The 27,414-nt window shown below is 43.3% G+C and overlaps 1 protein-coding gene across 4 annotated transcripts in view; it reads right to left on the reverse strand.

The window, feature by feature from the left end:
* Positions 1–2,164: 2,164 nt before the first annotated feature.
* CDK15 (cyclin dependent kinase 15) overlaps positions 2,165–27,414 on the reverse strand; it is a 113,407-nt gene continuing 88,157 nt past the window's right edge. The window contains exons 15-19 of one of the 4 annotated variants that reach the window (XR_009564566.1): positions 24,783–24,831; positions 17,640–17,779; positions 6,941–7,082; positions 6,206–6,337; positions 2,165–4,530 (exon numbers count right to left, since the gene is read on the reverse strand). Coding sequence is in view for 1 of the 4 variants with exons in the window: in XM_030854512.2 (XP_030710372.1) it covers positions 6,973–7,082; positions 17,640–17,779; positions 24,783–24,831 (299 nt within the window). In the remaining 3 variants the exon portion in view is untranslated. Of the gene's footprint in view, positions 4,531–6,135; positions 6,338–6,940; positions 7,083–17,639; positions 17,780–24,782; positions 24,832–27,414 lie in introns of all 4 variants that reach the window. The other 3 variants (XR_009564565.1, XR_009564564.1, XM_030854512.2) reach the window with 3 other exon arrangements.

Below are 27,414 nucleotides of genomic sequence, written 5' to 3' on the forward strand. Positions count from 1 at the left end.
CCACTAGCCACATGTGGCTATGGAGGCCTTGAAATGTGGTTAGTGTGACTGAGGAACTAAATTTGATCTTGATTAAATTTAAATATAAATAGTCACATGTAGGTAGTAACTTCCATGTTGGACGGTGACCAACATGTTTTATGTGACCTAGAATAGTCAGGATAGGCTAGGTTACACTGCAGTAACAAATAATCTCCAAATATTAATGGATTAAAACAAAGTTTTATTTCTCTTTCTCACTATATATTCATTATACATCATCTGGGGACTCCGTTCTACATCCTTTCATTCTGGGACCGTCTTGAATGCTGCTGGTCACTGTAACAGAGGGAAAAATGAAGAGAGATCTGGAGTGTGTTGCACTGGCAATCAAATAAATGCTTGATTCAGAAGTGATACATATCACTTCCACTCGCAATTCATTGGCTAGCACTAATCATACAGCCCTATTCATCCACCAGAGAGCCAGGAAGTGTCACCCAATTATGGAGTCTGGGAGACAGAAATACTAGGTGAGTAGCACTAGTGACTGAAAAAGTAAGCATTATTAAATAACTAATACATCTAATTGAACAAAAATAACTCGTGTTTTAAAGTCAGGTATATGCCTATACAAAGGAATCAACAAAAACATGGGAGGAAAAAAATATGTACAAACAGGAATGCTCCTTTGATAGAATCAAGGAAGAAACGAAGATTAGAATAATGTTTTGGTGTTTCATACATAATTTTTATTAAGCTTTTGAATAGGCAAATCCATTCATTAAAGGAGAAAAAGAAGGAAACACAAGCATGATTTATCTTCCATTATAATTAAAGAGAATAATTTTGTCAATTTTTACTTTTTAAAAAATCCTTTAAAAAAACCCCAAAACGAGCCTACCTGTTCTTACAACAATAGGATCTTATTATAATTCCAAGTATAGTCACTCCACAGCTCTTCAAAAGCCCTTATTAGACATCTTTGAATTAGATGGGAACTTAGGGGTCAGCTATTCTAATTTCCAATATGGGAATCCCTCCTACAGCTTTCTATCTCTTTGGGGGCAAAAAGGAAGTCCACTACTGCTGTGGGAGCTCATTTCATTGATGGACAGGCAAAATTTTTGGAGAACTCTTCCTGCTGTATCAAAAATACCATCTCTGAGCTTTCAATGTACGTATTTGTCCCGGCTCCACAGCCACCCAGCAGAGAGCCAGCCCCTTTGCTCCATGAGAACCCTCAATTCCTTGAAGGGAATTTCTCTGCCCCTGGGTTTTCCCTTTTTGGAGTATTCCTTCTTGTGCCCTGGTCTCTGTACCCTCTGTTCTCCTAGCAGCCGTCCTTGGAGCGTGCAGCCCAGACTTTGGGGACAGAGTCTGAGCATCAAATCCTAGATGCTTAAATTAAGTTCTGTGTTCTTCTCTGCAAGGCGAGGAATAATTACACCTACCTCTTACTTGTTAAGAGGATTAAACAGGATTAAATCTGTAAACTAATAGATGCACAATAAATATTTACTTCAATATGATGTTTCTTTTAAAGTGTGATGGGTAGAGTGAAATTTAAAATAATTTAGATGTGATCTGACTAATTCCCTTCTCTGGGACACCCTCTTATTCCTTCATTTATATCAACCACAAGTATTAGCATTATCTTTTGTGGGCAGCCAGACATACTATTAATTCATATTATAGTTAAAAGTGCCAACTTCCACTAAGCCTTACTTAACTTGTTGACATTTTAAGCCTAAAGTGTAAGAAATTAAACCAGATGAAATTTGATAGGAATGTATTGGCTGTTGCTCATCAGCTTTTTTTATTTTCTGGGTTTTTTTCTTTTGGTTTGGTTTTAATAGACTTTATTTTTCAGAGCAATTTTTTTTTTTTTTTTTTTTTTTGTGGTACGCGGGCCTCTCACTGCTGTGGCCTCTCCCGTTGCAGAGCACAGGCTCCGGACGCGCAGGCTCAGCGGCCATGGCTCACGGGCCCAGCCGCTCCGCGGCATGTGGGATCTTCCCGGACCGGGGCACGAACCCGTGTCCCCTGCATCGGCAGGCGGACTCTCAACCACTGCGCCACCAGGGAAGCCCTCAGAGCAATTTTAGGTTCACAGCAATATTCAGCAGAAGGTACAGAGAGCTCCCATACACCCCTCCCCCCCACATGCACAGCCTGCCCCATTACCAACGGCCTCCACAGAGTGCTACGTTTGTTACACTGTATGAACCCACATTGACTCATCATTATCATCCAAAGTCCGTTTTACATTAGGATTCATTCTTGGTGTTGTATATTCCATGGGTTTGGACAAATTTTTGATGAATGGTGTATATCTGTATCCACCATTATAGTATCATACATAGTTACCCTGTCCTGAAAATCCTGTGTGCACCATCTATTCAACATTCCCTCCTTCCCCTAGCAACCACGATCTTTTTACTGTCTCTATAGTTTTGCCTTTTCCAGAATGTCAAATAGTTGTAATGACGTAGTATGTGACTTTCAGATCGGCTTCTTTCACTTAGTAATATTCATTTAGGGTTCCTCCATGTCTTTTCATGGCTTGATCGTTCCATTTCTTTTTACTGTTGAATAATATTCTATTGTCTGGATGTACCACAGTCTATTTATCCACTTATCTACAAAAGGACACCTTGGTTGTTTTAAAGTTTTGGCGATTATGAATAAAGCTGCTATTAACATCTGCGTGCAGGTTTTTGTGTAGACATAACTTTTCAGCTCCTTTGGGTAAATACAAAGGAGCATGATTGCTGGGTCTATGGTAAGAGTATGCTTAGTTTTGTAAGAGACTGCCAAGCGGTCTTCTAAAGTGGCTGTACCCTTTTGCACTTCCACCAACAATGAGAGTTCCTGTTGCTCCACATCCCTGGCAGCATTTGGTGCTGTCAGTGTTCTGGAATTTGACCATTCTAATAGGTGTGTAATGCTACACATTAGCTTTTAGCAAGATCTCAGGCTTTTGAATCATGATCCAATGCTAGATGTCAGCTGCCTCTTCAAGAGTTGTGTATGCTACAGATATGATAGGTATGTGATTACTGGAAAGATCATAGACATTGGAGACCGCCAGACCTCAGGTGTGTACCTTACCTCTGCTGTCCTACCACAAAGGAGTTAGTTAACTTCTCTGAGCCTCAGTTTCCTCTTTTGTAAAGTGGAAGTAATAAATGAGTAATAACAGTACTTACTTTAATGAGTTATACGAATAAACTGTGTGCCTTCTCCAGTTTTATTCAAGTGATTAATAATAAAAACATTTGACCAGAATAGGACTTAGGGCTGAAACTTGTACCACACCACTGCTGGCCTTTCTCCAGTAAGGCCACTGTTCTTTGAGCACATAGATCTGCCTCATCACCCAGCCCACACAGTTTCATCTTTCAGGTATATCTGGACAGGCTTTGTCAAATGCCTTACTAAAATCAAATACTCGGTAAGGTAGATTTCTTTGGACCATCTGTGTACATTTTTCCTCCTTCCATCTCAGACTCTGAGTGCATAGGTACTATTTTTAAATTCTCTCTTAATTAGTCCTCCTTGTTCTTCTAAAGGCTATATAGCGGTCTCTGGTTTCTAGGCTACTACATTTCCTGAGTAGATCATCCCCAGATGAAGTAATTTGAGTTTCCCCAGCTTCTTTTAGAAGGACCCATTGTAGAAAATGAAACACATGTTAGCCGAGACAGATCTCTCATTTTATTTGAGGCTTATGTGTGTGCACACAAGCATGTGTATCTCATGGTGCAACAGGACTTGAATTACAACTTTGGAACTCTTTGCTCTTATCTATCTATTCAGTATCTCTGCCATCAAGTCAGAGCTGAGATTACTCATCACTTTTGCTGTCGTCACAGACAATTAGGATTCAGTAGAAGGAGACAGCCTGAAATTTAATTCTAACCAGCAGCTCAATCCAAACTCCCCAAATCTGGCTGGGATGGGGTGGTAATGTGTTTTGACAATCCAGTTAGTGAAGGAAGAAGCGCCCCCTAGGAAATCATAACAAAGAGTCTTAAGCAAGACTCCTTTCGTTGACAACTTTATCCAAGAAACCACCTTCCCTGTAGACTTTTCTAAACTTTAGACTAATCCTCTCCTTGCCACAGAAGTCCTTTTGTTGCGGGAAATTGTAAGTGACCACAGGAGTGACAGGCCTCTGCAAGCACCAGCTCTGTCTCCAAAGTCTTTCAATTGTTGTCTCCCGTCTGTCCTGTTCTCCTTCTGCCCCAAGGATCACTCTATCAAATAACGAAATGAATGAAATTATTCAGAAGTTCTCTTCTCAGATGATTTCAATCTATGTCTAATTTTTTGAGCCAATCACTGTTAAATTCTAGGCAAATGACAGCAGCAATAACCTTTCATTGCTTTTTCCTCAAGTATTATGCACTGTTGCCTTGGACATCATATTTAAAATATTCCACATCACAGGTGATGGTATAAAACCCTTGGTCCAGTGTGGAGTTAGATTTGAAGCTTCTTAGTAAGTGGAAGCAAATTAAAATGGAAACAGCAATACAGGTAGTCCTGGAAGTGAATGAAGAATAAAAAAAATCAGAATCATGAATAACAGATTGAGTAAGGAAACCTGTTAAATATTATTGCAAAGTTATTGATGGAATTATATATAAATACAGATGGATAGATAGATAGAAAAGGTGATAATAAATTTTAACAGAGGCAGCATCTTACCCCTGGTAATCAAAATCTATCTCCAAATGTACAAATTATCGTTATACCTCACCACACCCTAACTCTTCAAAACACACCAAGCTTTGAACTAATATGTGTAAAGTGCCTGGCACATGGTATATACCCAGTAAATGTTAGTTCCATGTCTCTATTGTAGACATTAGCATACAGTTTTTCCATACCTGAAACTGACATTCTAAGGATCTTTTAAGAGTCTTAATTTTCAGGCATTGCTGCTAGTTATAAGTCCTAATATCCCAATTTACATTTTGAATCTCCTGAAAAGTGAATATTTTAACATAAATTCAATTTAGTGGAAAAGATTTACAGGCCCCAAGTGTCCATGTGATTACCACTTTTAGTCCCTAACTCCAGCACTCCCAGATTTTGCTGATCCCAAGCCGTTTATTAAACAGTTTAATTGCTCCAGCTTCTCCCTGTTGTGGTTCATCTCCTGTGGGTTTTATCTCCTTACATTAGTACCAAGGGCCCAGGGACATCGGGAGATTACTCCAGTGCACATTCCGCCTGCCCCCTCCCTTCCTCAACAGCTGGCACAGACGCCAAGTTTGTCACGCTCCTTTTAATTGATTTTCTATTGTGACCAATTTACATCTACAGGTAATGAATGATTCTTTGCGGAAACTGACTGTAGTTCAGAGAGGCAGGGTAAGCTCCCTACCTCCTGGAGGCTTTAGTAAAACAAAATAACAATAGAAATAATTGTTATGTCTTACGGGGCACGACCATCTGAGACCATTTCCATCAATGTCTTTGATAATTTTATGAAGGGCAAATCCTAAAGTATACCCTGTTCTCATAACTGGTGGGTTTAAAATGGCATAATTACACAGTAAAATTTCTGCTCTAGAAAATATTTCACTTGGGAAATACCATGTTATGATTGTATTGCCCATTGTAATTCCAATTTTATATCGTCAAAATATAAACTTCAGTATTTCATAAAATGCTCTGACGAAGAGCTACATTCTAAACTTCCCTGATCTTTCCAAATTTCTAAATACGACGATCTTAGAAGATCCAAAAGGCAGACGTTCTTGATGCGTATATGCCTTTAACAGAGAAACTGGCAAAGAGCTGAATCCTGCCATGTGAATGACGTCGGGGCAGGGGTGGTGCAGGGAGTATGCCAGTCATTACCATCTAGGCCCCAAAAGTTCTGCTAGGAAGCACGGCAAGCTGTGGTTGCCGGATGCGTGGCCAAATCATAGGTTAATGACTGTGGTCTGGGATAGAGCCAGGGTCACTTACAGGGCTGGCTGGCTGGCTGTGTGCATGGGTCTCACCTTGATTCCTCCATCTAGACTGCTGTCCCCTCTACCCACCATGGAAGGCCCAGGATGAGTGCTCTTGTAAGATCTGGGGATGTCTATACCATGGTGGCTTTTGGAGTTGTCCCACCTGGCTTTCTGTGCTTACCAGCAGAACTCTTTAGGATATGGTAGCTTTGGGGAAGTCCTCTACAGCGCCCCTTCCTCTTCAAGATTACCTTGGAAGGCTGGGTTGCCCTGGGCTGACAGAGGAGACTGCTGAGAGCAGCTGAGTCTGTGACATTTGTGGATGGGTCCTCCCTCCCTATCAGGTCCTCATGGTTCCCAGAGCTCAGCCTGGAGAGGACTCCCTGTAAGCAATGGTGCAAAAAGGCGCAGCCTCAGAAGCCTGTAGCAGTGATGACTGGACACTCGTAGGCCTCCAAAGCCACCTCCTGGGTGGTGCTGGACTGAACCAGGTCTGCTCTGGCACCTGGGGGCAGGCTAGGTGGTAATTTGCAGTACTACGGTGACCAACCGTCCTGGTTTACCCGGGACTGTGTCAATTTTGGCACCGAACATCCCACATCCCGGGACACCCCTTGGTCTCGAGCAGGTGGGGACAGTTGGTCATCCTGACCTCTGATTTTGTCCTATCAGCTGACAGCGAGAACTACGTAGTTAAGGGAATTTAACATGTCAGTGGAGTCCTGTATTCCAACGTGTCAGCTCAAGGCCTTACAGTGACGTGTAAGGGTTGTCTCAGGAGTCCTATCAGTCCCCTGGCAGTGGGAGCTGATGCACACTGCCATCCTCCTTTCACAGCCTGTGAGGCCTAGGCCTCTGTGCCCAGAGTGGGAATGAAGAGCCGGGCCCAGGACAGAGGTGCTCTGAACCCATGAACCAGGTCTTCACTGGACAGTGGTTGATTTTCAATTCCATCCATAAGGAGCCACACAGTTGTAACCACTTACCTGGAAAATCTTGGTGATCTCGCCCTTTCTTTTCACCAGCATTTGCTAAACCCGGCTGGGTGGTGACCTTTCCGGTAGGAGGCCAAAAGGTCACACATTTCTGGTTTTAGCCTCACTCCTGAAACTGTAAATAAAGACTCCACTGCAGGGAAGAAAAGAGAAAAGCACCAACATATTATCTCCTGGGATCTTTCACGGTGTGTTTTTTTATGTCTGTTGTAATATCTGTCACCCGAAGAGACATCAAAATGTAAGCCAGACTCATACATCAATAATTTATACTGACTCATGGATAACTCACGTTACTGAATAGCTGTCAGGTGCCTCCTATTCAATTCACTTCAGTTCAATTCACTTCAATGCATATTTACCAAATGAACACTTGGGTAAAGGCACCTTGGTGCTGAAGGTGGTCCAAACAGGAGCAGAACTGGAAGCCACACACACACTAACAACAAGGGCCAAAATCAAGCCAAGGAGTCTGGACGCGAGCCCCGGTGATGACAGGCAGTGAGCATGGCGCTGGGCTACATAATGTTTTGGAAAGTTTCAAATTTCTGTTACATTAGATACATTTGGCAATCCATTTAAATAGACTCTAAGGTGCAACTTCTGTAGATTAAAAAATGTTTTTGAAATATATGTATATTACCTATGCCCTCAGACTCACAGAATGCTGACAGTTTGCATTTTTATAAATGCCTGTGTTTGTTAAACGTGTGTTGTCCCTGGGTGCTTTACTATGCTAAACTTATGGGCCACGTCCTCTAAAAGTTAACATTTTAAGGGGCTCATCTGCAAAATGGGGATAAGAAAACTTGCGGGCAGATTGCTCTCAGCTTAGAGAAGATAATACGTGCCAAACATCTTGAGTTGCTCTGATACACCATATATCTTTAATAACCAGTAGCCATTGTTACAAGCATTAGCACAGATACCATCCAGGAAAAACATCCGGGGCAACAGCCACATCGTCACCAAAGCACACCCACAAAACCTGCTCAGGACATCCTTCCACTTGGGCACTGCTTTTCCAAGGCTCACAAGCTGCACAAACTGGGTTGCTGTAAATACCACACAGTTTCTCAAAAAAGAGAAGCTCCAGCTTTGGTGCACCGAAAGCATAAAATGCCGTAATAATATTGTTTGTTGGAAGCTATTCACACCCAAAGGGAAGAAATAAACCTGCAATGCTGACTCTGTCTTGGCTACCATGGGTAAGCTGTGGCCCTGACTCCTTCGGTTTGGAGTTACATATTTGCTAGACTAGAAAGGGGAGACCTCAAGTCTTGTTGATATGCATAATGTATTTTCCCAGGTACATTATAACGCGCAGTTTTGTAGTCTACTTTCTTTTAGCTCGGGTCATAGTGTAAACAGTCAAACAGTTCAAACAAACCGTGCATATTAAACTTTACAGATTACTCTCAAATCGACTCAAGTCCAAACCATTCTGGGAACGTCTCTCAGGAAGAAGTGTCCTCTTACCTTGGGGACAGTGGCATGAAGATGTCCCTCAAAAGCAATAGTTCCTCAATAGCAATGAGGGAGGCGGGGGCGGGGGGAGACGGAGAGAGAGAGGGAGAGAGCAAAAAAGAGTGAGAGAGGGAGGGAGAGAAAGAGACGAAGACAGAGAGAGGGAGAGAGGGAGAGAGAGAGAGGAAGAAAAAGAGAGACGGGGGTGGGGGTGGGAGGAGGATGTGTGTGTGTGTGTGTGTGTGTGTGTGTGTGTGTGTGTGTGAGAGAGAGAGGGAGAGAAACATGTGGCAGAACAGTGCTGGGAAAGCAACCAGTTAATCAAAGGGATTTCAATTTGGCCATGGACTGCCCGACTCTCCTTCCCAACTCACAGAAAAAGAAAAAGAAAACAAGAGGAAAAAAAAGAAAGAAGGAAAAAAGCAGCCGAGTGGTTCTCCTGCAGCATCTCACAAATGCAAAACCCTCCATTTGCTGACTCCTCATTAGCTTTCTGAATCTGACAGCATAATTATTGCAGCTGCTTTGTGCTTAGAATAAATAAATACAAAAGTGGGTGTTTAAAAACTTTTTGAGAAGGGAAATTCAGTCATCTAGACAGTCAGTAGGACAAGTTTATTTAAAACTTTGAGATTCTTATGTATTTAGATCATTTCGGAATGAGATAATGAGATAGTTGTCTTTCAGTCTAATTGAGTTCCTAAGCTCCTGGCTGTTGGCTGTCACCGCTTTCAAACTTTGCTTTAACTTTCCTTCCTTTAGAAATCCGATCCTGGTGTCTCCATTTACTCTTCCTGGGCTGATAACCTGCTGAAGTCTCAGTGCACTGGAGTGCAGAAAGTGACTTAATGGCATTGAGGAGCTAAATAACCTTTCACAGGAAACAAGACAATCAAATCTCTTCTACTTGCCTGTAATGGCTGAAAGAGAAAGCACAAGTTGAAAAGAAAGCTTGGAAATTAAACCATCATTTCAAAATGTCTTGTAATTTTCCTTGTCACGTGGTTTTCGTGCTACTCTTGCACATCATCAATCCATCAGCTGGTGTTGCTTAGTGCATTTAATTATTCATAGTGCACACAGCCTCCGTGACTGAGCGGTAATTTTAGCTCATGTGTATGTATATAGGCTTCATATCTTCAAAGCCCAAAGGATCACACAGTACTTTAAATTGAAGTTGCTAACTAACATGGAGTGCACTTAAAACTCTGACTAGGGGCACAGCACACATGCATTTCCGATTAAAGCAGATGATCTTTCCGTTTAAAATTAATTAGTGCCTATTTATCTTTTCCTCTCCCTCCCTCCTCTCATTCTCCCAGGAGGGCATTTATGTGAACCCTTGAAATCAGTGAGTTAAAAGCTTTATAAAATAAATATTCTGTCAATCTGGGGTGCAGGAAACTAGTGTTAACCCATTGTGCAGATTGAGAAATTGAGGTTTATGAGGGCCAATAATGCATGTGATGCTGGGGGAAAAAAGAAGAAAACTCAAGTTTTTAAACTCTCAATCCAGAGCTTTAACTCCCTGTACCATTTGTCTTACTTTATTCCTTTAAACAATAAAGGCAATATAACATCAACATGAAAGAAAACTTTGAAAAAAGGAAAAAAATTACCCACAATTCCCCTCAACTAGAAGAGCATTTTTATTTTTGTACTCTACTTTCCAGTTTTGTTGATATGCATAATACATTTCCACAGGTGCATTATAATATGCAATTTTGTATCCTTTCTTTTAGCTTGTGTCATAAGGTAAACCTTTCCATACTACCCCACACTCCTGTGAATTATCATCTTAAATGGTTACATAGTACTGTATGCTGGGTCAATATAACAATATTTATCCAATCAGTTCTCTTGTGTTGAATATTTAGAGTTTCTTTTATCTTTTAGAATTAAAAAAAATTATAGACAACACCACAATGAACATTTCTATGCATCTAGGGTTTGGTTTTTTTTTTTCTTTCTTTTCTGTTCGATTGTTCCTTTGGATAATTTCCAGGAACCAAAGTATAGGGTTGAATGTTGTTAGCATTTTTATGGCTCCTTATAGGTATGGCAAAATGCGTTGCAAAGGTTGCCCCAACTTACACCACCATCTGCAGAGAATCATTTTACCACAATCTTCCCAGCACTGGGAGTTAGGAGTCATTAAGTTGAGGGAAAAAAATAACTACTTTAACAGTTATTTGTATTTATTTAATCACTAGTTAGACTGCCTATTTATCCCATGTGTTGGTATGTTTTTTTCATTTCCTTTGTGTAAATTGCTATTTTGTGCCTTTACCCAATTTTCCATTGGATCCTGGTATTTTTCTTACAAAACTAAATAAGTAATAGTAAGGGGAAAACAATAACCAGCACTGATTAAGAAATCCTAAAACCCAAGGGCGACTGTGTTACAAACAAAAAAAAAAACAAAAAAAAAAAACAAAAAAAAAAAAGAAAAAGAACAAACTAAGACCAGATGACATTAAGGATTAAGGAAGAGGTCAGGGGCTTGAGTCTTTATTAAACATAAAATTGAGCCCTCTTAATTGTGAGATCTTGAACATGTTACCTGGGAACATGTGACATATTTCCTGGGAAGGCTTTAAAATAAACATAGAGCACGACGAGAGAGTGGAAAGGTCGCAGGGCTGGGAGTCAAGATCTTGGTTCTAACCCTGGTTGTGTTACAGTACTAAGTTTCCTTGTGATCTTTAGCAAGCAGTGATGAGAAGTGGAAGACAGTGGCTTGGGAATCTGCTTTACAGTCAAATATTGCCTCTACCACTTACTAGCTGTATGACTTTGAGCAATTAGCCTCCCTCAGCCCCAGTTTTCTAATATGTAATATGAGGATAATAACTCCAGATTTGAGAGTTAGTATCTAGATTGAATGAGAATTTATGTAAAACACATAGATGCCCAATAAACGGCAGCCGCTATTCCTCTTCTCTGGGTGTTAGGGACTCATCTATATAACGAAGACATGGAATAATGAGTCCCAAGATCCTTTTCTTGTCAAAGGGTCTCTAACTCTTTCCTGAAGCATTTATCTTTATTTGGAGATTCTTTCAGTCCATGATGCTAACAAATTTAACCAACTTAAGCAGTTGGTAGAGCTGAGGGACTTGGTTTACCCCGACTTTTCCTACCAATGTTAACTCTACGCAACATCTTAAGCCATGTCTCAACCCAACATCTTGTATTCTAATGTATTAGAGTGGGTAGAGGACAACACTGAGCACAGAAGGTAAAGAAGTGTGTTATGGAGGACACTTCCTAACTTGCTTCTTAAGTACTGATTCATGGAGGATTTAAAAGGTAGACAGACTGAGTAATATTCCACTGTATATATTACTCCACCATAAAAAGAAATGAAATTGAGCTATTTGTAATGAGGTGGATAGACCTAGAGTCTGTCATACAGAGTGAAGTAAGTCAGAAAGAGAAAGACAAATACCGTATGCTAACACATATATATGGAATCTAAGAAAAAAAAAAATGTCATGAAGAACCTAGGGGTAAGACAGGAATAAAGACACAGACCTACTAGAGAATGGACTTGAGGATATGGGGAGGGGGAAGGGTAAGCTGTGACAAAGTGAGAGCGTGGCATGGACATATATACACTACCAAACGTAAGGCAGATACCTAGTGGGAAGCAGCCGCATAGCACAGGGAGATCAGCTCAGTGCTTTGTGAACGCCTGGAGGGGTGGGATAGGGAGGGTGGGAGGGAGGGAGACGCAAGAGGGAAGAGATATGGGAACATATGTATATGTATAACTGATTCACTTTGTTATAAAGCAGAAACTAACACACCATTGTAAAGCAATTATACTCCAATAAAGATGTAGAAAAAAAAAAAAAAAGGTAGACAGAGTGGTCTGAGTTAGGTTATAAACTCCTAGAAGCAGAATAGGATTGAGAGACCTGGCTCGGAATCTCCCTTCCCTCTTCCCTACGAAACCCAACCTCCGAAACCTGGCCTGTGGAATGACAAAATATTCTGGTTAAACTTTGAATAGACTAGACAATAAAAGCAATAACCAGAGTAAATTTGAAATCATTAGCACACAAAGAGCTAAACTAAGCTTTGCTGGTACATGTTAAAGAATGTTTAAATTGCTGCAAGAAGGCATACAATGACAAGGACTAAGACCTAGGATGGAATATGAGTCAGGATTGTACTTATTAAAGAGAAGATACCTTCAGATAATAGTAGATGGCATTCAGAGGAGGATGACATTCCTCTCCCTGGATATCCTTCCTCCCCAACCATCCAGACCCTGTCACCTTTCAAGACCCACTCACAAAGCCATCCTGGACCCCTACAGCTGGAGTTTAATCTCACCTCCTTTGAACTGTCAGAGCACTTCACACTTGGTCTACGGCCGTTTATATACTTGTTTCATTTCCTTAAGGACTGTAAGCTCTTGGAGGACAGAGTCCATAACTAATTCATTTTTGTATCCCTCAATCTCATATCTAATAGACCCTCAGTAAATCGTCCATGAATGAACTGGAAAATAACTCTCCCAGTATGTTAGAAACCTGAGTCTAGGGTGGGTCCATAGTCTCAGAGATAAGCAGAATAATTGGAATCGGTTCAGAATAGAATAATGAAGCAAAACAGTTAAAAGGTAAAATAAACAATCTATACTGGGTATGTTTGGTGGAGGTCAAAGGAAGTCAGCCTAGAGAAGTGAGCTTTAGAAAGTGATATCAAGGGATCTTCAAATATATTAAAGAGATATTATTAAAAGAAGTCCTGAACTTCTTTTATTGGAGCAAAACAAAAAATTACTCAGATTTCGGGCTTCCCTGGTGGCGCAGTGGTTGAGAGTCAGCCTGCCGATGCGGGGGACGCGGGTTCGTGCCCTGGTCTGGGAGGGTCCCGCATGCCGCACAGCGGCTGGGCCCGTGAGCCATGGCCGCTGAGCCTGCGCGTCCGGAGCCTGTGCTCCGCAACGGGAGGGGCCACGGCCGTGAGAGGTCCGCGTACCGGAAGGAAAAAAAAAAATTACTCAGATTTTAATGGAGCAATATGAATCAGGCCTGCTGAAGAACTACTAGGGTGATGCGACGAAGGGTAGAGGTAAGTGCCATGCCTTCTTCCATCCCTGTAGGTACCAAAGTATATGATGGCAAGAAGGACTCTGGTAAAGTATTTTTACAAAATTACAAAATCAATTGCAAGCTTTTAAGTTGTAGGGGTTTTTTGTTTTGTTTTGTTTTTTTTGTTTTAAGATGCTGAAACCTGTTTTAAAGGAGAAGGGGGATTTAGACCAGGAAGGAATGGGAGAGACTCACGTCTGGGATTTAGAAAGCAAAATGGGACCAACTCACAGAGAGACAGCCTTTGATGTCCTGAGGATCAAGGACCATGGCTTAAGGACCAGACTCTTAAATCACGTGGCATTTACTGCCCGAGATAAAAAATACTTTTGTGGATCAGTGTCTGTGGTTCAAAATGGCTAGGTTCCAAAATCAGTCTTAACTTTCCAAGGGTAACATTTGGAAGGCTCCTTGCAAGAACGGAGTGGAGCCAGTTTCTAGAAGGGGCAGCTTAATGATTTTCTACTCCCCTCACTCTCAAGTCGTTAAGCAGCCGTTCCTTTCCCAGAGCCCAAGTTCATGCTGAGGGCAAAGGGAATTAAAGGAAGACGCTGAACCTGCAGCTAAGATTAGAGAGTTGCCAAGGGCCTAATTTTAGGTCCTAGCTGCCCCAGCTGATGTCCTGCACTGCTGGCTCAGCCGTGAGGACCACAAGTGTGGCCGTAAGCAGATGACTTGAGTGGGTAGAGTGTCTCCCAGGCCATCTGCAAAAGCAATTAGCTTGCTGTTGGGTGTGTTTTGAGAGAGACTACCAATTATTTCTCCTTCAACTAATGTTTCTTCAGGTGTTCAAAAGTCAATAAGGGAAAATGTCAGCGCTTGGCAGAAATTCCCACATGCTTGCCATTCTAGTATTCATGCTTCTCCACTTAAGAATGTGCTCCGAAAGGGAACTAAGCCCAGAATTCCTGGATTTTCGTGGCAAGTGACCCCCCGATTTCCTCTGGCCATAAGCTTACTGCCACAAATTAGGGACAGTGTTGTTTGGGACCCCTCGGCTTCGTGAAAACAGACATGGATGGATGAGAGCAACCCTTGCATTTTGTGGGGAACTTCTGTGCCCTGCTTCCGCTGGGATTTAGGCTGTCTTTCCACTCTTCACACGGTTCCCAGCCTCAGGTTTCATGCTTAAATTGTCCTCGTCAGAGGGCAGACAATAAGAGCTGGAATCTCCCAGATCAAAGGGGAAACAGAATATATTTTAAAGTGACAACTTTGTTATCCTGCAACCGGAATAAAACCAGAATAATAAAATAATACAAAATAACCCCGTAAGTGATTCCATACTGCCACCAGAGAGCAAAATTTCTTGCATAATTATGGCAGGGAAACTCTCTTTACACACCACTCACAAGAGCATGTCTTATTTTTGCACAGTTCTTATGCCTGGGGCAGCCCACCCCTTGGATGGAGACTGTGTCCCTGAGGGTTGGGAACTGTGATAACCGGCCGGTTCTTCCTGTCTGCAAAGGAGGCTCTTCATAAAGGCTCATTGCCATGGACAATGAAAAAGTAGGCTGGCACTGCCCGGCCCAGGGAGTGCACCCTTAGAAGACGTGCCCTTGGTGAGGGCCAATGTTCTCAAGGTGCACGAACTGGCCCCAGTGGCTGCTCTCTCTTACTCTATTTTTCTTTCCAATTTTCCGGGAACCTTTGCTTTCCCTGTCTTCTTGTCCACGTCCTATCTGTCGATCTGTCTCTAAACCTATTTCTGCACCCCCCCACACGCACACACACACACACACACACACACACACACACACACACCCTGATCTGCCCCCCTTCCCCTGTCTGTTGGTGCTGGCCCTTTCATCTTCTCCCTCGGGGATTCGAGATGTCGCTGCAGGAAGTGCTTGTCGGCCGAGGCAACAGCAGCAGAGCCCTGTGGCTTTGACAAACCTCATTTAATTGGGAGGAAGCCAGGAGAATTTGAAAGAACTGAAACATCCACGAAACTCCTTTTATCAGGCATAATTTAAACTCTGCATGGAAAAACCCCTATATGTATAAAGAAAAGTCAACTTCCCTCCTGCTGTGAGCACTCCTTGTCTCCCCGACAGCACAGGCAGGCTCCTGCAAGATTCCATCTTTTCATTTTTCTAAAAGTGTCAAAGTAGATTTGGGCTCTGTGGCTGGGTGAACAGAGAAGGAATACAGATTGGTCCCTCTCCTACACCTGCATGTGCACGCACACACACGCACACACACACACACACAACAGAGTCCCTGTGTTGGTGGCTTTGCTTCAGATGACCAGGATGAATCAAAACCCAGGTTTCTAACAACACATCGGTTTGCACAGTGATTTTCTCCTAATTACTCTTCATCAAGGAAAAGCTGGTGCCCAGAAAACTTTGAAGATCCATAGTGGTTCTCAGTACACAGAATAATAAATCCTGGAGGAGGGCCCATGGGAGAAGTTTCTTTAAATGGAGAGAGGGAGCGTGAATGTGTGTGTGTGTGTACACCCCCAGTGTGTATACCTGCGTGAAGTGGTAGCTGGAAGCCCCAAGCCCAAGAGGAGAAAGCTAAGAAGGGGGGATCTAGGGGTTCAGACTGGGAAGAGGGGATTGAGATGGGAGTGGGGGAGCGGATGGGGCTAAAGCTTGGGGTGAGGTACCAGGAAGGGCGTAAGAATTGTAGGTCTGGTGGAATGTCCTTTATTCTACCCATATGCCAAGCCACGTCCCTCCCCTCCTTCCAAATTCTACTCCAGAGTCACCTCCAGTCTCATCCATCTTACTTGAGTTATTCTAGTTCCTCCAAAGAATTGCCTTTAGCGCACACATATTCTCTGAACATCTGCAGCTGATTATGCACAGGCTTTAGCTGTTTAGATATGATTTGTGCTAATATGTGTATGAGGGTGTCCTGTTTCCTCTTCCTCACCCTCTTTTCCTCCCACTTCATAGGATCCTTGAGGTCAAGGACAAGCCTCTTTTTTCCCTCAAGTTTTATAGTACTTAATATGTTCTTGACACTTGATGGCAACTTAATAAATACTGATGACCGACTCTTCTTACAGGATTAAGCAAGACATTAACCCCAGTTGTATGATTATGGTTATTTTTGGAGATCCTAAATGACTCACTTTAATAATAAAATACCTCAAGAAATCCCAAACTAAGAGGTTTGGGCTGATGCAGGACAATGTCCCAGTTACAGTGGAGCTGCGTATGCAAACCCTGGAGACTTTGGCCAGACCACATGCCTAAGCCTACCGAACAGTAGCTCCCCACCCCACGCCCATCCTCACCCCATCACACCCCCCAGCCCAGGACCCTCCCCCCAGTCTGAGCCCCTAGACCTTCCTTATTAGCTTTCTTCTCTCTGGCTCAGGACTTCTAAAAACTGTTTTCAGTTGAATGCTGGATGTTTTCAAAGAAACTCCACCTAAGGATAGTGCCCCACAAACAGCCGGGGCCATGACTGCCCTGCCCACAACTTCTGCACAGCCTTTCCCGGCCACCTTCTGAGAAACATGAGGAGTGCTCCAGCCACATGATCTCTCAGAAGTTTTCAGGTTTGGAGGATGACTTCATGCCCAGGCAGCAAAGCTGATTTCAGGTTAACTTGTGCTTCCCGTGAGCGTCCAGCCTGGGAGGACGCTCCCCTCTCCCCATGCCCCACCCCGTACTTCCTTGGGCAGCATCAGATTACCAATCAAGACAGGCCCAGCTCTCCTCTCCTGATATATCCATGTCACCTATCATCTTACTCTGCTGAAAGAGAAAAGGGAGTTGTGAGAAACTTTGGTTTTGCTTCTCCTGGCAGATGCTAGTGAAAGCAAACTCAGAGGCAACTTTCATCTCATCCAGTTTCTAAGAGTAAGTGAGTATATGGGAAATGTTTGGATCATTACAAGGAGATCTGTGTCACCTCAACCCTCAACTTCTGAGTTTTAGAAAATCGCAAAAAAAAACCTCAGGCAAGATTTGAACCCATCTCGCTTCTCCCAGCTCTAAGCTCACTTCTGGTTGCAAATTCTGTAATTCTCCAGTGCACTGAGAAAATACTTAGACACCGAGACTTATATGTGTACATGAATACACTAAACACACACACACACACACACACACACACACACACACACACACACACACTCCCTTGCTCACCATCAGGAAGTTGGTGCAGCTGAGCAGGCAGGGCCCTGAAATAATTGTGAACCAGTGCTTCCTGGGCGGAGACACGGTCTCTTGGAAAGCCTTTCAGCATTTGGGAGGCCAGGTCTTCAGCTTCCGGAGCCCTGTCTAACCTGGAAAAGTGAGAGAGAAAAAGAGTTTCTCCAGAGGCCTCACTTCTGAAAAATCAAGGGGGAAAGAAGAAAAGCAAAGAAAAGGAGATGGCTAGAAGAGTTTCAAATAGAATTTTTCTGGGACTAGTAAAGTTGATGGCAAGTTGAAACTCTTACCTGTCCTGTTACTAAGATTAAGGGAAATTTTCAGCATTGCCACCATTCAGCCCCCACCCCCGCCCCCTCCACCATGGCTCTTGGTACCAGGTGTACATAAAGGACCTGGAATTGTAGTAATAGAAACAGAAATATATAATTAAGGATTCTTCTTTGAGGGACACAGAGGCCTCTAGCAAGCAGAAAAGCCCAGATGGAAATATGTTCCAAGGGTGGCAAGCACAGAATCCTAGGAGGGGAAGAGGGAAAGAGGAGACTCTGGAGGGTGAAACTTGGGTGGAAAAAACCCTTATTTACAGTGTTTCTGAAGCTCAGCTCCTAGGGTTTGTCTCTAAGAAGCTCTATTGGTTTCCCCTGAGATAGAGCATAGGCAAGAAAGATAATTAAGTACCCAAATTACAGTAAGGACAAATCCTCAAGTTGACCTTATGTTGAATTATAAATTTGGAGTTGAGCAAATCCATTAGCTGAGCAACTACTATGTAGGCGATTGGATCTGGGAGATGCAGGGAAGCTGTCTTCTGGCAGCTTAATCTCGCAGAGGAGTCAGACACTAATCAAATGGTCATACTAATGCATAAGCACAATTGGGAAGAAAAAGGTCCAGACTTGGGAGGTGGTCAGGGAGAACTTTCCTGAGGAAGTAGCATTTGAGCTGAGAGCTGAAGACCTGGGGCAGGGGAGGGGCAGGTGTTGCAGACCTCCAGAGTGGGAGGGAGAAGAGTTATTTTAAAGAAAGGAAGAAAGGCCAGTTTGCTGGCCTGGGACAAAGAGGAGAGGGGCCTGATATGAAGCTGGGGAGGGTGGCAAGGGTCTGACCCTGCAGGCCCTGTGGGTCTTCCATGCTTCCTATTTACTTACAGTGGCTGAAAGTCTTTGCTAATCTAGTGCCAATCATTTAAGTACACCCATCTCTAGAGCCCACAGACAGGTTTACAAGTGGAAAGCACAAGACAGAAAACTGTGCTGATCCAGAGAGACAGTTACCTGCCGAACTGATGCCTGACGTTCAGAATTCAGTTGCATGGCCATGCAACTCCCCAATTAAGCAAAAACAGATGAGCTTCCTTAAGGTTGAATGTACATACCAACCTGAAGCGAGAAACAGATACCCTTTCCCTCCCCAGGTGCCATGATGCAGTGATGCAGGAAGCCCTGGCCCAGAGTTGGAATTTGCCTAATTTTTGCATAAGATTTGCATAAAAACCTTTCAGGTATCTGACTCCCATGACATAAAACTCTTTCTGCAAACAGATAACTAATTCTACCCTCAAACTCAAGAGTAAATGCTTCACAGACTTAAAATAGAGAAGAAATCTGCATATCCCCGGTCCTTGCAAATTTCCAGGCCAGCTGGAAGAGGAGGAAACCAGGGGTGGAGGCCTGCTTCGTCGTTTGTGGCCTGAAGTGCTGGCGGGTCTTTTCTCCATCTAGGGTGCCCTGCCCAGGCGCAGATTTTCAGGGCCAATGAAATAGGAGTCCAGAGTGCAGAAGCTGGTTCAAATCAGCAGGACCCAGGACCCGTCTGGAAGGAGACTCAGGGAAAATCCGTTTTCACTACAGGGTGGTGGAGTGCGATGCGTGCCGAAATTAGGGCCTGAAACCTCTCTGAACTTCCGGGGGTGGGCGGGTGGACAGGTGGTTATGGGGGGGCGGGGAGGGCAGCGATGCATCCACCTCCACACTGCACCCCAGTCAGAGATGTGTTTCCTCGGCACACTCCCACCCAGCTTGCTCATAACAACTGAATTGTTACAGAACTGCTCTGGAGAAGGGGCTTAGGAGCTGCGATCTCATTGGGCAAGGAAGGCTAGGGGACTTGTTCCAACCCGTGTTAGCTCGGGCGTACATACTGGTTTCATTTAGACTGTATCTAGGTGGGGTGGCTGCCGAAGCCAGGAAAGGCTGATGGAGCTTACGGGGCTTGTGGGGACACATAGAAGCAGAGCAGGCCACTTCCGGCAGACAAATGAAAGAAAGGAGAGTGGGAACCGGTCAGTAATATGGAGACTTCTTCTTGAGGACTTTCCTCTTCAACTAACCAACCTTCCCCCGACCCCACCCCACCCCCCGGCCCCCGCCCTTCCCACGAGGTTGTGTCAAGGCTTTTAGTGGCGTTGGGACTTATTTCAATCTCACGGCCTCCAAACTGTGACCGCCACCACCTACTTCTGCTTCTCAGCTGGTAGAGGCGGAGTATACGCATGAAGGCTTTTCCTCGGGTGAGACAATTTCACATTGGTCTTCCCCGTATAAACCAAATACGTGCCCTCCTGACTACGAGCCTTTACTAGTAGCATAGTAAAGGCTTATAGTAGGACCACCTGCTCTGGACAAGCATCCTAAGAATCTCCACCTTGCTATGATCTCTTATTTGGGAGCTGAGAAAAGAGCCCTAGGGATACAGATGTTGCTTCTTTGGGCACAAATGTTAATTTACCTCCATGTTTGTATAATTCTGCTTCTTTCTGCCATCTATAGTCTTATTTACTATCCATTGCCTTTATTGGCACATTTCTACAATTTTCTACCTCCTCTAACTCCTACCCGAACAATTCTTCACTGGTTACAACCCCTGCTTTGGAAATGAAAGTTGACATGAAAAGCGAACATCGCAAAATTAATTTGCCTACTAGCACATTTCCATATAGGCTAAATGTTAATAGATATTATTTGTTAGGCTTGTGATATTAGCTGTGGAACATGCCAGGAGTACCTTGCAAAGTTAAGAGAACCTACCACCCAATTAATGGGAGTCTGTTAATAAAGACAAAGAATCCTCTGGTGAACCTCTCCTACTAGTAACATTTCCAGAATTGAGAAGCGTTCCATTGCCAGAATAATACGTTTGTTGTAGAACACTTAGAAAATGCAGAGAAAGAAAACTGAAGCTATCTCATCACTCTGAGATGACCCTTTTCACTCAAAGATAATCACCATTGCTTTAGTGTTTATTTATTCTTTAGTCCTTTATTTTTATACAGATATATTTTTTGTTTTACAAAAAAACATGCTGTTCAACCTACTTTTTGCGCTTGACTGTCTTGATCATCTTCCCAGGACTTTGAATAGCCTTCTGGGACATAGTTTTAATGACTGCAGAGCATTTCACTATGTAGCTATACCATGGTCCACATAGCCAAACGCTTATTGAAGTTGTTTCCTTTCTTGTTGGGGTGTAAGGGGCTACTATTAAAATCATGCTGTGACAAATATCCTCAAAGATAAATCATTGTGTACTTGTGCAATAATTTCCTTAGTATAAATTCTGGAAATTGAAATTCCCAGGTTGAAGGATACTATACAACATGTTAAATTTTTTTTTTTTTTTTTTTTTTTGCGGTACGTGGGCCTCTCACTGTTGTGGCCTCTCCCATTGCGGAGCACAGGCTCCGGACGCGCAGGCTCAGCGGCCATGGCTCACGGGCACAGCCGCTCCGCGGCATGTGGGGTCTTCCCTGACCGGGGTACAAACCCGTGTCCCCTGCATCGACAGGCAGACTCTCAACCACTGCGCCACCAGGGAAACCCTCTAAATTTTTTGATTATCAGCTAGTTGTCCCAATTTCCATTTCCACCAGCATTCCGGGAGAGCTGTCTGTGTGTGCAAAGAAAACAAATTCATTCCAGCCAACCTGAATTGCCACGGGCCCCACTGCTCATGATAGTGGTAAAAGGATTATAATTGTAAATCAATCCTGAAAGATGTGCTGGGTGTGAGGACATCCACATTTAATTTTAGAAGTCCACAATAGAAACATGAACAATAAAAAGTTACTCAACATATCTGGAATCTGGTGGCTCTCAGGGGCCTAAGGCAACAGCCTTGATTTCTCTGCACAGCCTGGCTCTGAGTATAAAACTCTCCCACTGCCATTGCTGCCAGCAGGTTGATGGGGGAAGGGCTTTATCTGTTTGCAGCACAAGGCTGGTCACGGTGAGTTCAGCTGGGTTCTTTGTTGTTTTCCCCTAGATCCACAGAAAGAGAAAAAGGGCAGGAATAGAGCGGTCACTTTCTTTTTTCCAATTTTTCAATTTGTTTTTATTTTGAAGTGATTTTAAGTTTACAGAAGAGTTTCAGGAGTAATAGTTGTATGTTTCACTAGCTTCCCCTAATGTTAACATTTCAGATAGTCATAGTAAAATTATCAAAACTAAGTAATTAATAGGCAATATTATTAACTAAACTGCAGACTTTACTCAAATATCAAATATTGGCTTTTTTCGATGGTGACCTTTTTGTTGTTGTTGTTTCAGGAGAGTGGGTACTTTTTTAGTACTGTCAGTTTAGGATGCGGTAAAGCAGATATCCCCAATAAGAAATATCTCCAATAGGGCTTCCCTGGTGGCGCGGTGGTTGAGAGTCCGCCTGCCGATGCAGGGGACGCGGGTTCGTGCCCTGGTCCGGGAAGATCCCACATGCCGCGGAGCGGCTAGGCCCGTGAGCCATGGCCGCTGAGCCTGTGCATCCGGAGCCTGTGCTCCGCAACGGGAGAGGCCACAACAGTGAGAGGCCCGCGTACCGAAAAAAAAAAAAAAAAGAAATATCTCCAACACTAGAAAGAAACAGCATCAGAGAAGCTGTCCTATAATTTCCTAATCAGTCTAACCAGTGAGTGTGCACTTACTAGGCCCATGTTAATCGCAATCCCATCAAACCCCAGACAAGGCCTCGAGGTGCATTTCCAGTCCGCTCACAGTTCCTCTGCTCCTTGGCAGAAATATTGTAAAAAAGCCAGTGACAACAAGGCTATTCTTTACTCATCACACTTGCAACTTGACTCAACTGACAAAGCCACAGAGAACTGGGTACCAGATGAAGCCCAGCCCTACCGCTTACTTAGCTTGATGACTTTGGCCAAGTTACTGAACTTCTTTGAGCTTCAGTTTCCTTCTCTTTGAAATGGGAATGAGATTTGTGAGGCATAAGTGAAATAACATGTACAGCCCCCTACTAGGCACACAGCAAGCATCCCACCTAACCTTAGTCCCCTTTCAATGACAAAGCCCTTCTCAGAGCCAAGAGGTTTCTCAAGTGATAACTTAGGCCAGTGCTGTCTAATAGAACTTTCCGAGCTGATGGAAAAATCCTGTTTCTGCCCCGTCCCATATGGTAGCCACTACTCACATGTGGCTATTGAGCCCTTCAAGTGTGGCTACTGCAACTGAGCAGCTAAATTTTTTTTAATTGAAGTATAGTTGATTTACAATATTGTGTTTGTTTCAGGTGTACAGCGTAGTGACTCAGTTTTGGGGGTTTTGTTTTGCAGATTATATTCCATTATAGGTTATTACAAGATATTGGATATAATTCCCTGTGCTACACAGTAAATCCTTGGAGTAACTGAATTTCAAATTTAATTTTAAATAATGTAAATTGAAATAGTCACATGTGGTTAGTGGCTATGGTATGAGACAGCACATCTCTAGACATTACTCCTTGCTTTGAGAATCTGAGCAAAGAGAAGCCAGGAGTCTGAGCTAAGGCAGAGGTATTGCTGGGAATGAGGCAGTGGGCCGAGGTGTTGCCTATGGTCAGAAAAGCCAGCGGGATGTTCAGCGAGTCCACGTCCTGCTCAGCCTAGAAGGAAGGGCTGGCTGGGCGGCTGCAGGCGCTTTCTCCTGCCGTGCGACAGTGACGACAGCAGCAGTGCAGGGTAGTAAGGCGGTCTGCAGGTTTGGAGTTACCGTTTATTTTGGAAGCCAGTGGTGAAATGGAAGAAAACCGCAGGGCAGCATGAAAATCCAAATCCCTCTAGTTAGGGGTTAGGGAGCCTGACTATGCGGGCAAGAGGAAGTTTGCACGTCTTGCACGAAATGATACACAGCAGTTCCCTGGAACCTGTCTCCAAAACAACGGGGAGTTTCAGGTGATACAGTGCGTTTGAAAATAAGAGTGCAGCGCGCGGACGCCCTGGGGAGAATCGTCCCTCCCAAAAAAAGATCCTTTGCTAGTTCATAGTTCTGTCTTCCGACCTATTTCACTCTTTGTGCTCTGATATCCACTCTCCGTGGAGGCTTTTTAAAGCACATGAACAGTAAGTATGGGGAAAAAAATCAAACAAACTTTGGTTGGGTTAAACCCTACCACATTTTCAGGGAAGAGCAACGTTCAAACGTTCAGTGAGGGTCTCTTTCTCTTCTCCCCACCTGCAGGAGGGTGTTTTTCTTTGACATTTGAGCCCCTTTCTCCTGTCTCTGATGTTTTTCTCACTGCCTTGTTTGTCTCCTCACTGAAGCAAAAAGAACAGAGCCTCGGCTAATTACTCTCAGATCAAATAATACTGGTTATTGTAATTGGTCATTGTCCGAAAACACTGAGTTCTTCTTAGCTCTGAGGTTGCCTGGCACGGCCTAGTTAGCTAACTATTCCGGGAATGTCTCTATTATCTGTTTTACTTTGCAAAAGAAACCGGGGACTTGTTGAAAGCTGGTAATAAAAGTCTGCCCTGGTCCGAGCGGAGGCTGCGTAGAGAGGGCCTGGGAAAGCGTGGCCTCCATGAATCACGTTGCCCCCCAACAGCTGCTCAGTGACGTCACTTGGTTTCTGTGTCGGAGAATAATAAACCCACTAGGTCTTCTTACAGGCCAACGCTCCCTCGTTCTCAGGGCCTCGGGCAGGGTTGAGGGGCGCAAAACAATTTTAATGACCAAACTCACGGGAAGTAAAATGGTTCACAGAGAAAAACTAACAGACTCACAGGTGGCTGCCTGTCCAAGAGGCGTCTTCCTGGGGCTGAGGGCCCCCAGATCAAGGTGCTCAGGGGCTGGGTGTTCATCAGGATGAGGCGCAGGGAAATGTCCCTTCAACCCTGCTGAAAGATAAGCTTTCCAAGGCGGTACTCACCGGTTGCAGACATTCTGAAGGCTCTGAGGCTTAGGCAGTGGGAACCATTCTGGAAAGCACACATAGACACGTTAAAAGACAAAAACAACCCTAAAATCCTGTTGCCAAAAATATTATTAAAATTCTAAATGCTCTTCTTGGCTTGGGGTAACAGGGAATTCAGTTATCAGGTAGGCAAACTAAATGAGTTTAAGTTTAAATGGAAGGTCACCATTCTGGGTTGAGTTGTGTCCTTCTCCCGAATTCATAGGTCAAAGTCCTAGGCCCAAGTACCTCAGAATTTGACCTTATTTGGACACAGGGTCGTTGCAGATATAATTAGTAAAGATGAGGTCATTAGGGTGGACCTTAATTTAATATGACCAGGGTCCGAATAAAAAAGGAAATTTTGGACATAGAGACGGACATGTATAGGGGAAGACAAAGAAGAGACAGAAGGAGAAGACAGCATGTACAAGCCAAGGAGAGAGGCCTGAACAAATCCTTCCCTCAGAGCCCTCAGAAAGAACCAATCCTGCCAACACCTCAAGTTCAGATCTAGCCTCCAGAAGCAAGAGACGATAAATTTCCGTGGCTTAAGCCACCCAGTTTGTAGTACTTTGTTACAGCATCCCTAGCAAACTAAAAAATACAGTCACAATATTTAATGTCTGCTGTGTGCAGAACATGTGCCGAGTGCTGGGAGAATACAAAAGTAATCACAAGAAGCTTCCCCACTCCTACAGAGCTTACAATTCATTGGAGAGAACAAAACGTGCTTGCCCCACCCCCCTCCAAGAAAACTCATGTGACAAATGAGGGGGCAAAGTCTTAAAAACTCAGAAGTGGTTAAAAAGTTAACGGGACTAATTTTATATGTCACTTACAGTAAAGGTGGAAGTGAATCCTGGCTTGAATAATCCAAAATGGATGATAATAAGATTTGTAATTTTCTTTGGAGCACTCTTTACAACATTACATGTGGATACATGTGTTTCTATTTTTTTTTGGATACTGACACTATTTAACCCAAAATAAAACCACTATAAAAGGAGACAATTTCTTATTCATTCAAGAAATACTAACTAAATGCTTACTCTATGTAAGGGTGCTAAAAGGGGCTACAAGGATGTAAGCTTATGCTGCTTATCAAATCCTTCTATTTCCGACTCCAAATTGAGAAAAGAGTATTTCAACTCTCATGTAAAAGGATGTTTTTGCTTTATATTTTCCTTGGGCCTGAAATGTAATTCTCTTGGTTTTAAAAGCTCTCTTCTTCCAGCTCCTACAGGAATGGAATACAGCAAGACTGTTTATCCAACAAAGAATTTAATCATAGTTGGGCAAAAGATGGTTTTGACAATACTGGCCTTTTCATGTCTGTATGTATATAGAAAAAGCCCTGGAAGACCACTCACCTGATCGTGATAATGGTCACTAGGGCTTACCCTTCTCACTTCTATGCTAATTTTCTTAAATTTATTTATTTTTAAATAAAAAGCACATATTACTTGTCTAACTTCAAAAATATGTTCAATTAAAGATGGACATTATGGTGTTAAGAGTTGTAGAATGAAAGCTGTGATCAAAGAACATGATTTAAGCTGAGTTCTCAAGGTCAGATGCAATCAAATGTGAACTACTCTGCTGGCAGTATTTTTTTAAAATAAATTTATTTATTTATTTATTTTTGGCTGTGTTGGGTCTTCGTTGCTGCGCGCAGGCTTTCTCTAGTTGCGGCGAGCGGGGGCTACTATTCGTTGCTGAGCCAGGGCTTCTCATTGTGGTGACTTCTCTTGTTGGGGAGCACGGGCTCTAGGCGCGGGCTTCAGTAGTTGTGGCTCGTGGGCTTTAGAGCGCAGGTTCAGTAGTTGTGGCTCAGGGGCTTAGTTGCTCCGCAGCATGTGGGATCTTCCCGGACTCGGGCTTGAACCCATGTCCCCTGCATTGGCAGGCGGATTCTTAACCACTGCGCCACCAGGAAAGCCCTCTGCTGGTGTTTTATAGTCCCAGGTGGGCACTAAGGGAAGCACTTGCCTATACTGGTTATTTACTCTCTCTTCAGGTGATTGTGCCTAAATTCAAATAACCAGTAAAGATAAGAATACCTGGCATTTGTTCAGAATGTTTATTTCCAGACCACTTTCTGCTGCCTACTGACAGTTTTCCCTGGCTAAACAAAATTAAAATATTTCCTCATTCAGTCATATCCCAATTTCCAATTGATATAGTGAGATCCATTTCAATACTCTCCCATGTTTTGTTTTTATGTGCTGGGGGTTTTGGCCTTTAGTATTTTAATACAATTGCTGGCTTTAGTGTTGTTCTTGTGGAACATGGGTTTGGAATTAGCTGAATTAGGGTTTGAACACTGAACCTAGGGTTTGAAACTACTGCTTCAAGTTCACTGTGACCTTAAGCAAGATACTTTCGCCATGGCCAGCCTGTTTCCATAACTCAAGTTGGAGGTCATAGTCGCCTCACAAGGACTAAGTGATTTGTTGAATTTATGGATGCAGTGAGATAACGAAGGTAACGTGCTGGCCTCAGAGCATTAAATAAATCCTATTTCCTTCCCCTTCTTTCTCTTCCTTTGAAAAGTGATGGGCAATGCAAACTATGTGTAGTTGGGACCTGGACTTGGTTTTTTTTT

The sequence above is a fragment of the Globicephala melas genome, chromosome 7 (assembly GCF_963455315.2).
Source record: "Globicephala melas chromosome 7, mGloMel1.2, whole genome shotgun sequence".
In the NCBI taxonomy this organism is placed as follows: Eukaryota; Metazoa; Chordata; class Mammalia; order Artiodactyla; family Delphinidae; genus Globicephala; species Globicephala melas.